Source organism: Hemicordylus capensis, chromosome 2 (assembly GCF_027244095.1).
Source record: "Hemicordylus capensis ecotype Gifberg chromosome 2, rHemCap1.1.pri, whole genome shotgun sequence".
In the NCBI taxonomy this organism is placed as follows: Eukaryota; Metazoa; Chordata; class Lepidosauria; order Squamata; family Cordylidae; genus Hemicordylus; species Hemicordylus capensis.
The window spans coordinates 32,851,017-32,863,572 of record NC_069658.1 but is presented as its reverse complement, the minus strand read 5'-3'; the positions used below and the strand labels follow the sequence as shown (position 1 = coordinate 32,863,572).

The window sequence follows — 12,556 nt, the reverse complement described above, 5'->3', positions numbered from 1 at the left end:
CTCCGAAGAATCAATATTGGCACTTTGGTCCCTAAACACGCACACCCTGTTGATTTCAACAGAAAGTACCTCTCCAGGCATGACTGTGCTTTGGGGGCCTTAGAGAGTGATTCCGGGGTGGGTGGGTGGGTGCTGTTTTTAGTTAGGTGATGTTATTACCAAAAAAAGATGATGTTATTACCCCCCCCCGCAAAAAAAGAAAAAAAAGAAAAAGAAAATAAAAGAGTTTGGATGCAATCTAGGGAGACGTTCTCCTGCCGTTCGCTGCTAAGAGTTAATTTACGCAGGAGAGTTTCTCCCCTGGATTGATCCCACACTGCACAATCTCTTCAGGCTGCTCTACCTTTACCCTGTCTGCAGAGATCAAATCCAGCAAAGGAGTACACAGTAGCTTACCACTATCTAAATCATACACACACACGAAGAAAATACAGGAGCCCTCTTTCTCTTTCCTTCTTTCACCCCTCCTCTTAAAAAAAAGGATTTCGCTATAAAGATTGGCCAACTGTGGCATTTTTTCAACTCCCAGATTTTCATGCTAGGAAGGAAGCCGTTTCCATTATCTAAATGTCCCGATTGTTCGCCAGCAGATGAGGGGCAATTTGATCTCCTCTGTCCAATTTATCAAGGCCGATAAGATAAGAAAGGAGAGGCAGCTCGAGAGCGCTCGAAGGGTTAATATTTAAAAAGATTAAATATCAGAGGTTCCCCCACCCCACCGCCCCGTTTTTGATGGGATCTTCCTTCAGGAAACAGAGCAAGACGATTGCAATTGTTATTTGCAGTCATAGTGATAATAATCACATTAACTCATTATTATCACCCAAGTTATTCCTCCTTCCCTCTAAAGCCCTCAGGAACGCGGCTAGTTTATTTTCCCGGATTCTCTGCTTCATTTCTTAAAAAATAAAAATAAAAAGTGGAGGGGCCTATTTTATTTAGCTCATTTTTCTTTGGGCTCGAATATAGTTACACAAACAGAGAGACACACCCTCATAGTCATACCCACAACAACACAGACGATTTATTCCAAGGCTACTTAGTGAGCAGGCCTGAGGGTTTCCCCACTTTATTGCAATTATCCTGCTCTCAGCTCGCGTTAGATGGAACTGGGAGAGCCTGGCAGAAGGAAAGGCGTCGGTGATCCCGCAGGAACGGCAACAACTTGCAGCCCCGTTGCCTCCCCTTTCCGAAGCTCAACACCCACATTGGCCCCGCCAGTAAGAAGGGCACCTCGATCTCCAGCACACTTACCCAGAAGAAAGAGCCACTCGATTCAATCCTCCTGACTGCCCAGCCACCCTGTTGGAGAATCTGCACTAATGCCTGGATTCTCAGAGGTTTACTTGAAAGGAAGACCCTTTGCTTTCTGCAGAAGTTCCTTCCGGATATTTAGGCCTGGGATACCGAAGATCACCGGCATGCATCTCAGTAGCCCCTTGAATATATCTCCTGGGGAGGGGATCCCCTCGATGAAATTAATGGAACGTATCCCAACCCCCTTAGAATCCCAGGAACGCATGATAAATACACTAGTTTAGAAGTGTCAACTGCTTCCTAAATATAGTCAGAAGGAAGTTTCCTTGAAATTCAATTGGATATAAGTGTGAAAGAGGAGGGAGATTTACTTCCCAATTAATTATGTGTGTTTAGGATCGAGGTGTAAATCTCATTGAATAGAACTTTGAATAGAACTTTCATCCCGGTAAATTTGCAGTCTTACTCACAGTCACTTAGGAATAAGCATCACTGAACTCAGTGGAACTTATTTGAATAAATATACACAGGAGTGGGCTGTTAACGTGTTGCTATTTTCTCTGTCTCTTTTTTAAAAGGTGAGGGTAGAAATCAACGGAAGTCCCTAGAAGAGCAATCCTTTACACACATTCTTTGGAATGTCTGGCTGAAATTAAGGGGATGATTTAATCCCAGGTTTAGATCATAGGGACGATCTAGAGCGTTTTGTTTTACAGGATCCTTACCCGCAACCCATACCAATAAAAACAAGCAAGCCCCAGCAAGAATGGCGTCGCCCCCTTCTCATTTTTTTAAAAGTGGAGCCATGATACGATCGAGGAGAAAACAAAAAAGGTAAAGCCGCCTACCTGATATAGTCTCTCTTACAGTAGGTTTTCCCATCCCTAACAAAGCACGTACAAGTCTCGTCCAAATACTGATTACATTCCGCGCACTTCAAACACGCCGCGTGCCATTCCAAATCCGGAGAAACTCTCAGAATATACTGATCGTGGATCTGATTGCCGCAACCAACGCACAGGGAAATCAGGCGCTTTTCTGAAAGGCAAATAATAAAAGACATGATTGACTAACCGTTCGCTCTCCTACGGCGATAAACACACTTTATTAGTGTTGATCACCCGCGTAGGGCTGCTACTCTTTCGGAGCGCGTTGCTGTTGTTGTTGTTGCATTATTATGGGGTGGGGGGGGGAGAGAGGAAGGGAGGGAGAGAGAGAGAGAGAGAGTGAGGAGCATTTTAGGATGGTAATTGGAGTGTGCCATCAAAGGCTTCCCTCATTTAGAAAGGAGGCGGAACGCAAATTCAAATGCAGATTGGCATAATCTAGAACGTGTACATTTTACACGCCTTCCACGCAATCAAAACACCCCCTTTTGATATTTTTTTTAGTTGGGGGGAGGATGCATGTGCCCGTGTGTTGTTATTAATTTTGTAACACGGCATTTTGAATAGGGGAACGGGTGGCAAACAGAACACGCCGATCGCTTTGCCGAAGCTTCGCCTGGAATTGCCACAAGCGGTAGGGTTTTCTGTTTGTCAGTTTCATTCATTTCGTGTCCATGTCATTCACTTTTGCCCCAAGGCTGATCCACCTCCGCCGGCTAGCCGTTGGTCCTAACAACGACCTGGAGCGGTAAAGAAAGACAAGCTCACGCCTCAACCCGAAGCAGATTTTTACTTGGGAGGAAAGCCCATTGAGTGCAACCGAAAAAGTGCTTCCTGACCAGAAGGTGCGCTTCGCCGCCCAAGGGGTAGCAAGCAATCCACATCGCCGGCCGGCCAACGCCAGGACTCCTGTGGGAGTCTGAATGGGTCAGGAATTGCGCCCCCCAAAAGTATTGCCTCCCTCCAAACAGTGACGGGGAACTCCATCCTATTGCCTTCCACGGAATTCACTTCCAGCAAATGTACCCAGGACGGCTGTCTCTCTCGGGTGGGGGGCTGTGCCCCGCTTTGGACCCCCGATCCCCGTACACCTCTTCCCCACCCCCACGCCTGCTCCTCCGAACTCTCGCCTCTTCATTCTCGGGGTTGGTTTTTTTTATTTTTTTTTTACGCAGAAGATTCCCAAAGCAAAAGAGATCGCCACGGCGGCACCAACACTCGTCAGCCAACAAAAGGCAACCTTATCCTCGATCTCTCGTAGCCAACAGGGCTTTTTGGGGGGTGGTTGTTGGATTATTATCATTATATTTTTTTTTGAAGAGCAGTTGATTATTATTCGGAATAATAATAATGAATAATATCTTCCTTACTTTTCGGTGGGTCTCCCATATCTCCCATATCTGAAAGAGGGTATAATGTCCACAGTGAAATGGTGCACGGTGGCGATGGAGCCTCTCCAACAGAATAAGCTGTTGCTTCTCTTAGGTGGGAGATGCTGTCATTGGCGAGGGAGAAGGTGCCGCTTGATCTGTCGCTCTGAGGATCAGTCCAAGGAGGTGGGATTACTTTATTCCCTGATTACAGTGACGAGGAGGAGGATTAATTAAAAGAGAAGCCAAACACCCGTCGAGGCGAAGCCGGGCACAGCCGAAGCCGGCGAGTGGCAGAGGCGCCGCCGCACTGTGTGGGACTCCGCGCGCAGCGGCCGCCAGCCTCTTCCTTATCTCTTACTCAAACTTCTCTGCTCCAACTCAGCTCGCTCGCCATTGGTCGACGTCGGCCGCGGGGACGTCAAAGCTGCTCGCCTCTGATTGGCCGGAAGGAACACAGAAGCAGCTGTTCTGATTATCATATTTCAGTGGATGGAGCCCTTGCCTGGCGCTGGCGGGGGGCGGGGAGGCGCAGGCAGGCAGGCAGGCAGGCAGGGCGAGCTGGATGGCCAAACCTGCGACAGGGCCAGAAGGGGGTGGGGGGGGGAGGCAACTTTTTCACTCCTCATTTGATTGCCTCGCTCTCCCTCAAACCTTAATTTTTGCCACGCTTTCCCCTCCCCCACGAGAAACCCCCTTGCATCTTTCCTTCAACTCCTCTCCTCCTTCATTGGATTATAGCGGTAGCAGCCGTCTTTTACTCTTCTCTCTCGATCTCTGTGGATTTTTAGAAAAACAACACATGTTTTTTTCTTTAGAAAGGGGAGGAAAAAGACGTTGATTTCCCTTAACTGTATCTCCCTTTGAAGATCCCACCTCCCTCCCCTCCCCCAACGAGAGAAATTCATCAAACGATTCTAAACGTGGGAGGGGGAGAAGAGGGAGGAGCAGTAGAAGGGATTATAAGCAATACAATCTGTATTATGCCACGAAAAGGGAGCAATAAAGGCTTAGCTGCCGATATACTTACCCGCTATACTTTTTTAAAAAATTAAGATGAAGAATAAAAATGATAGATTGCTGCCTGCCCATAAAGTTTCTCTTCCCTTTATTCTTTTGTGTTTTAAAGTTAACTCCAAATTATGACCTGGATGCTCAGGAAACTATGGATTGTAGCCATAGCCAATTACACGTGTTTAGCCAGTGCAACAGACGGTCACTCCGGTTCTAATCGCATTTACTGAGAAGCAAATGCCCCCCCCCCAATTAAGAGGGACTTCTTTACAAATAACTGTCTTAAAGATTGTGGCCACTCTGCGAAAGTTTTTCCTCTCTATAGTGTAGAAGGGAGAAACATGTTCGAAAGTGTGTAACTGACGTCTCCTGCTGCTATTACTATCCCTACTACAATTATGCACGCTGCCCTGAGCTCCTTGGATGAAGGGCAGGGAAAACGTGATCATTACTACAAATAATACTACGTACTGAAAACCACTTTCCAGCGTCCAGTTATTGGGAGGCTGTCTGCTGATCTGAATCAGCGCTATGAAAGGCATTGAAAGGCCATGGGACGCCCCAGGATACGCCGATCTGCAGCTCGTTGGAACCAAAAGTATTCGGTCCAGCCACATTTACTCTAACATCATTGAAACCTCCCCCCTAAGCACCTTTATTGGTTTAAATGATACGCTGTTTTATGAGAGACTGCAGGGAATCATTGCCTGAGCCACCCGAACGTTTAGTACTTTGACTTAACTGGGTGGTGGTTTGGGGTGCCAGTTGAAGTTGGGAGCATTGGTTGGGAATAGTCCTGAATCATCTGGATTATTAATGTCATTCTCCATTGTTTACAACTTTTCTCTGCGTTCTGAATCTGAATCCAGTCCAATAGCACTATAATCCCCGTACAAAACCGACTCCATAACGGACTGCTCACATTTGAAGAGAGAATGGCTGCATTGCCTCCAAGAGGACTCCATCGCCTTGGATGTTAGCACTTCCCTGATCTACATCTTTATATTGTCACAGAACCAACCATGTACTCGCAAGCTGCGAGCTGTGTAAAGGCAGGAGGGGCTGGGGCATAATCTCATGTTAATTTCTCCTACACAAGCTACACACCACTCAATACCCATTCATGACAGCGGAGATTGTTCAGGAAAACTTACAACTGGGTGTGCATTTTTAATTTTATTTTTAGATCGTATCGCTGAAGCCCCACCTATGGATTCTGTGATGTTGCTATCCCCATGGATAGCAACACCACAGTATCGCAGACTAAGTGACTGGGTTGGTGGTACGGAACTGGACACCCCCGCCTTTCCCCCCACTTGAAATATTTGTTGTTTATAGATCCAAAATATACTTGTCAGACCTTCTCCACTGATTAAAACTCTTTCAATGGAACTGTAAATAGGGCGTGAATGCTTCGAAATTCAGCCTTTTCTTACTGATGTCCCTGAATTGGAGAAAATATCAGCAACTGTCTAAACCAAAACCAAACGCGAATATACACCCTAAGCTTGTTTTCATTTGGGATGCGCAAGAAAGCGAGGTAAATAAGGTCTTAGGTTTCCTTTAGATTTCCTTCAAAACTTTAAAGGAAACTGCCCTTAAAAGGGGGTGGGTGTGGGTGGGTACGCATAAAGATAATTCCGTTGTCTCGAAAATGATCCCCAGATAAAGTCAGAAGGCAAACTTAGTACTGCAAACAAACATAGCTGATAAACTTCACGTTTCAGTGAAATATGCAGTAGCAGATGGAGCTAGATGATCATTTTGAATTTAATGGAATCCGAGAGATGGAAGGAAGGAAGGAAGGAAGGAAGGAAGGAAGGAAGGAAGGAAGGGAAAGAAAGAAAGAAAGAAAGAAAGAAAGAAAGAAAGAAAGAAAGAAAGAAAGAAAGAAAGAAAGAAAGAAAGTCCCCTCCCTTCTCTGCAGTTTAGTTCTGTAAACCAATAAGCAATTACCAAGAATAATTGCTGATGATAGCAATCCTGAATCAAGCAGGCTGGCATGCCACCGGGAAAGAAGGAGGGGAAGGAGGAGTGGGCTCTTTTCCAACAGGCAATTTGACTGGAATTATAGACTAACCCAGCAATGTGTCTCAGCGCACACGGAGACGATAACCTCAGATTGCGTCTCGCTCCTCGCTAGAAGGATGTCCAAGGAGAAAATTCATACACTGGCGAAACTGTCTGTATCTTTGGAACCTGGAGAGAACCATAGTCCTGCAGGATGGAGACGAACGAAGGATTTTCTTTCCCTTTTTGTTTGTTTTTCTCTCTGCTATCCCATGGAGAAGATGTAATAGGGTGCAAGACACCCTTGAATTAAATCTTGATGGCTTCCTAGGAGAAAATGTTGCTGATCTCTCTGGAGAAAAAAAATTAATTTTGTGCCCTAATTGACTAATCCTCCCCTTTTAATAAGTCTGTCTTTTCAGAAAAATATCATTTTCTGGGAATGATTCTCTCTCTCTCTCTCTCTCTCTGTATATACACATGCACACACAAGTATACATGCATAGAATGTACGTTAAGGTTGCATTCAATATGCTGCTCAAGTCAGTTGTAAAGCTCTCGCTGATATGAATGGCTCTGCATTATTTTCTTAGGATCCGACGGCAATGTCTCACAATCTAGACACAGAAAAGATCAGTATCCATTTAGAGTGCATTCGAGGCACATATTTGGATGTATATTTGTGCTTTTTATAGATAGAGGGGAGGCGAAGGTTCTTGTAGCAACACGATTGCAACAGCTACCCCTTGTGTCCGAAAGTGAAATGCATCTCCCGGTGTAATGTCAACACACCAGCCTAATTCTGGTGACCTTTTATTTTCCATTTCTACAAACATAATTAAGCGCCCTAGACTAATGAGGTTCCCTCGTGGGCCACATGAATGAAAGGCTTTTATGGGTAGCAAAGAAAGGGGGAAACTCGTATAACTTTTATAAGACGCCCGATCATAATATAAAAATCGGCGGGGGTTAAGCGATTTGAATAGATGGGCTATTTCTCTGCAAGTCCCTTGTGATCTTTTTTGCCCCTAAATGTCTGCATTCTTTCTGGCTTAACCAAAGTCGATGGGAATTATACAACTAGGAGACTATTGCTGATTTTTCCAGCCTATCCCCGTTGTTAGAAAATTACCCTGTCTCCTTTTAATTCGTTCCCCTCTCCCCCGCTTTTTTGTTTAAATACTTCTGGGAGAGTGGAATAAATTTTAAGCTTGCTCTTGAATGATGTGCAAGAACCTGTCTCCGCCCCGCCAAACCGGGGCGACGAAGGAAAAGGAGGTCTCGGATGAAGGGTTGGATTTTACACCCCCTCTTTGGCTACTGATTTGTCTGTTTGCCAGAAGGTGTAGTTGGAAGGAGTTTTGAAGAGACCGGAGGAAAAACTAGGGCTGCTTTCAGGGGGAAAGGTAAAAAATAATTTCGGAGTACATGAAAATATATCTTGTTTATGAAGGAAGGCGCTGGAGAAAACATTATACATCTTGGAGGCTTTAAATTTTTCTTTCTTTCTTTCTTTCTTTCTTTCTTTCTTTCTTTCTTTCTTTCTTTCTTTCTTTCTCGGTGGAGGAAAGCAAAGATGTCCAGATTCTCCGTTAGAAATCATTTACTCAGAAGTAATCCCACTGAGTCCACTTGGCTGCTCCGGAGTAAAGACAATAGAGGACTGCAGTTTTAGACCGATATTGAAAACGACCAATTAATTTAATCGCTCTGTGTAGATGTGTGGTGGGGTGCGGGTGTGTGTGTGGTGTGTGGTTCCTTGCAGTCGGGTGAAGGCGGGGTTAACCCTTTATATTCCTCAAACCTTCTCTTTCTAGAGAAGTCTGCAACTCGTAGATACGACTCTGAAACGGTTAAACCTAAAAGGAAGATGACTTAAACAACGGGAGCTGAAAAATATTTTTTGGGTAAGGTAAATACATAAACGTAAGGAGGCTAGCCAGCGTGCCTGCAACAGAAACCTAAAGCAACTAACTATATAAATACATAAATAAACCAACAAATAAGCAAACTTTTACAATGGCGACCGTTTTCCAAAAAGAACTCCGAACAATTGTCCTGTGGTTGTTTTGTCTTCTGGTTAATACTCTTAAAACAAAAGGATAAAATTTAATTTCAAAAGGTGACGTTTACATGGGTCAGAAACGACCAGAAGAAGTCAAAGTTCACCAACCTAAAGTAGAGTTGCCTTGAAATCCTAAACCACTTACTTGGAAGAAAGTTCCATTGAAGCCAAAGGGATTTCTTTTCTATGAAATGTGTTCGGATCGGGGCGAAGGTTTGACAGGTATTTTTCATGTTGGCGGCGTCAGATGTATTTGTATGCCATTTTTATACCTACAAAGTGATTCAGAAGCCTGACTTTACCGGCCATCCTTTTAATATTGAATTTCCAGCTAGATGCAGCTGTTCTTTTATTTTCTCCCCCCAATCCTTTTAGAAGGCACTGTATTGGGTCGAGCAGCCTGAAACGTCTGCCGTCTTCTTCGGACGTGGACGCGGCTGCAGAAGAATTCTGGCGAGGACTTCCGAACTCCTCCCCAGGAGGTTTCAAATTCAATCAAATCTGCTTCCAGGCTGGCATCACGGAACTCAGCCTTTAAACCAGGTCCCGGCTAAGGGGGGAAAAATGTGCAGAAAAGGAGGTGGCTGAGTCTGCCGTACCTAGAATGTCAAGGTTGAAAACAACCAGGGCGTGTATTAGAACTCTGGCGCAGTCAAGTTTTGATGCTAGAAAAGTGTGTGATTTCTAATCTCCCGCGCTCTGGGATTTTTTGCTGTTTTGAAGTGGGCTTAAACGGTACGACTCTCTCTCTCTCTGCGTCGGGTAAGTGTTTTATTTCGAAGCCTGCAGCCATTCTCAAGGGCATGATGCGCACTCCGGTGCTCTGATGCGCCAGGACGTCAGAAGATTCCCAAGCAGCAACAGAGCAGCCGAAAGGTGCTCTTTCTGCAGCTCAGCGTTCTGGCAAGCTTAGTCTTACTCGGGGGAGTAATTGGGAGATCGTCCATACAGAAAGGGCGATCCCTATGGCGAAAGCGCCGTTGGCTGCGGGCAGCTTGCAGGTGCAGTCCGCATCTCAGTGAACTGGATGGCAAATCGCCCACAGATTGTAACACTAACTAGAGCAGGGGTAGGCAACCTTGGGTCTCCAGCTGTTGTTGAAAGGACATCGGGACATAGGAAGCTATCTAGCTCGGTATTGTCTACACAGACTGGCAGCGGCTTCTCCAAGGTTGCAGGCAGGAATCCTTCTCAGTCCTATCTTGGAGATGCCAGGGAGGGAACTTGGAGCCTAGATGTTCTTCCTAGAGCAGCTCTATCCCCGTGGTGTAGGAAAGCCAGCGTGGTGTAGTGGTTAGAGTGCTGGACTAGAAGAGAGGAAAGCTGAGTTCAAATCCCCATTCAGCCATGATACTAGCTGGGTGACTCTGGGCCAGTCACTTCTCTCTCAGCCTCACCTACTTCACAGGGTTGTTGTGAGTACCTTCTATACTACTGAGAAAGTACTCCTGTTTAAGACTGGGATCCTCATATTGTTTTACCTCCCTTCATATTGGATTGTTACTGGGCGCTGGTGCAGAGTGTGTGCTGTGAGCCAGGGAGCCCCTGATTCAAATCTCTCCTTGGTTTCACCAGCCGTCCTTATGCAAACAACCACCTTTCAGTCTTTTTCCACACACACCTGCAATGTACAGATGATATTAACAATACTGGCCAACCTTACAGGGTGGTTGTGCAAATTATAACAACTTATAATAAAAAGTATTTATAATAAAAATTAACAATTATAATAAAAAGTATTATTATCCTCTGACATAATCTCATACTGCGCAGGAGGAGGCAATGGTCAACCCCTCTTGTATTCTACCAAAGAAAACCACAGGGCTCTGTGGGCACCAGGAGTTGAAACGGACTTGACGGCACACTTTTCTTGAATATCATTGAACCACCATGTTGTACCCACAACAGGATGGAATCAAGGGACCCCCCCCCACTTTTCAAGGCATCAGGAATGGCAGAAGCAGAACCTAAAATGGAGGGGGGCACAGCCAGGGAGCTTACATTGAATGCTGAAACAATAAAGGATGGAAGTCACATTGGAAGAGGATACTGGAAGATAAACCATAGAGGTTTACACTCATGTGGATGGGGTGAGAGCTCAGTGGTAGAGCTTCTGTTTGTTGGAAGTGAAGGACTCTGCACTGTCTCATGGCTCAATGACAGAGGGGGTCAGGCTAGTGAGTCAGAGGGCTAGATGGGTCAAGACATTGGTCATCCCTTCTCTACTGCTCTGACACTATCCCTTTGATATGTAGATTGCTACTCTCAGGGACTTCCTTCCTTCCTGCCACTTCCACTTCCTCCTTCCCTTTCTTCTCTCTTGCAACACCCACACGCCTCTCTCCTTGCACCGTGTGTGCAGAGATGCATCCGTTTGCATCCAGCTAGCTAGCTAGATTAGAGATCCTATCTCTCCACTTTCCTATCTAGAATGGAGTTCTCCAATAAAGACTCCTTATATTGATTTGAAACTATGAACTGGCACCAAGTTTCTTTTACTCTCAGCATACACGCATGCCTAGGCAGACTCCGCTGTGTTGTGCCTCAGTGCACTCTGCTGTAACAGAAGGGTATCTCTTACCAGAGAGAATTCCCAACACTGTTTACTGTACAGAAAGTTCTGTCCTGACCCTGGCATTTCCAGGAGCATTTCCAGACAGCAGGCTTTACTGTAGATTTGAATTTGCCCGCGAAAACCGACGCAAGAAGTGGATTTTTTTTTACCCCGGACATGATTAAATTGGGCTATGTTCTAACATGCAATGAAAAACCCGAATCGTGTCTGGAGTGCTACTCGATAGCTTGCAGGGACTTCAGGGTAAATCTGGCTGATAAGTTAACACACCCTGCATTCCAGAGAAGAAGCAAGCTAAAAGCCCCATCTGGAAATGCTCCTGGTAGGGCTGGGAAAGACTCCTGCCTGAAACCTTAGAAAGCCTCTGCCAATCAGAGCAGAGAGTACTGAGCTAGATGGATCAATAATCTGATTCAGTATAAGGCAGCTTCCTATGTTCTACATTATATACAAGACTGCCATCACTTTAGCCCTATTCAGACATTATGTTGCACCTGCTTTCAAACGTCTGTACACTCGTACAGGTTTTTGAGTGAATGACTGTACCTGCATCTATTTTAAAGTGAATGTGGGTAAAGGCCCTGTGAAATGCAGCATATGGATGACAGGTGTGCTGCTATACCTGTGTCCAACACAATGTGTGAATAACTATCTGTGTACAGATCTGCACCTGTGTACACTGCACACAGGTTGTATGAGTGTTGATCATAATGTGTGAATATGTATCTTGTTTGGGGTGCCTTTTCCATCTCTGGCAGTACGTGCCTATGTTCTCAGCCTTTATCATGTCTCTCTGACCTGGTCTACACATGCAGCAGAATGAGGTGTAGAGTCCTGAACTAGTAGAGTGGACTGTACCATTTCAGACTGAAGGTGGGGCAAATGATACTTTTTAATGCTACTGCACTGAAAAAAGCCCACTGTGAAATAGAATACTGGACTGGATAGGCCTTGGGCCTGATCCAGCAGGGCTGTTCTTCTGTTCTTATATAGCATCCTTCCAGTGGTTGTTTCTGATATATACCTTATGTTCTTTTTCAGACTGTATTTATTTATTTATTTATTTATTTATTTATTTATTTATTTATGTAGGCTGCTTTGAACACTTTTGTTGAAAAGCTGTATATAAATTTTCATAGTAGTTGTAGCAGCAGCAGCAGCAGCAGCAGAACAAGCACAACAGAAAACACAACATATCCTTGAAGATAATGATCTCAGACCTGTGATGCACTCTCTGGTAACCTCTAAGCTTGACTACTGCAATGCGCTCTGCATGGGGCTGCCTTTGTATGTAGTTCAGATCGGATACTTAAGAATCAGTTGGTCCAAAATACAGCAGCTAGATTGATCCCCAGGGGTTTCTCGGAGAGACAATATT

General features: G+C 45.1%; 1 protein-coding gene across 5 annotated transcripts in view; it reads right to left on the bottom strand.

The window, feature by feature from the left end:
* ISL1 (ISL LIM homeobox 1) overlaps nt 1-3,982 on the bottom strand; it is a 29,419-nt gene extending 25,437 nt beyond the window's left edge. For 2 of the 5 annotated variants that reach the window (XR_008314436.1, XM_053287796.1), the window contains exons 1-2: nt 2,984-3,281; nt 2,106-2,295 (exon numbers count right to left, since the gene is read on the bottom strand). Coding sequence is in view for 4 of the 5 variants with exons in the window: in XM_053287796.1 (XP_053143771.1) it covers nt 2,106-2,295; nt 2,984-3,131 (338 nt within the window). In the remaining variant the exon portion in view is untranslated. Of the gene's footprint in view, nt 1-2,105; nt 2,296-2,983; nt 3,282-3,514 lie in introns of those variants that run through there. The other 3 variants (XM_053287793.1, XM_053287794.1, XM_053287795.1) reach the window with 2 other exon arrangements.
* Nucleotides 3,983-12,556: the final 8,574 nt, after the last annotated feature.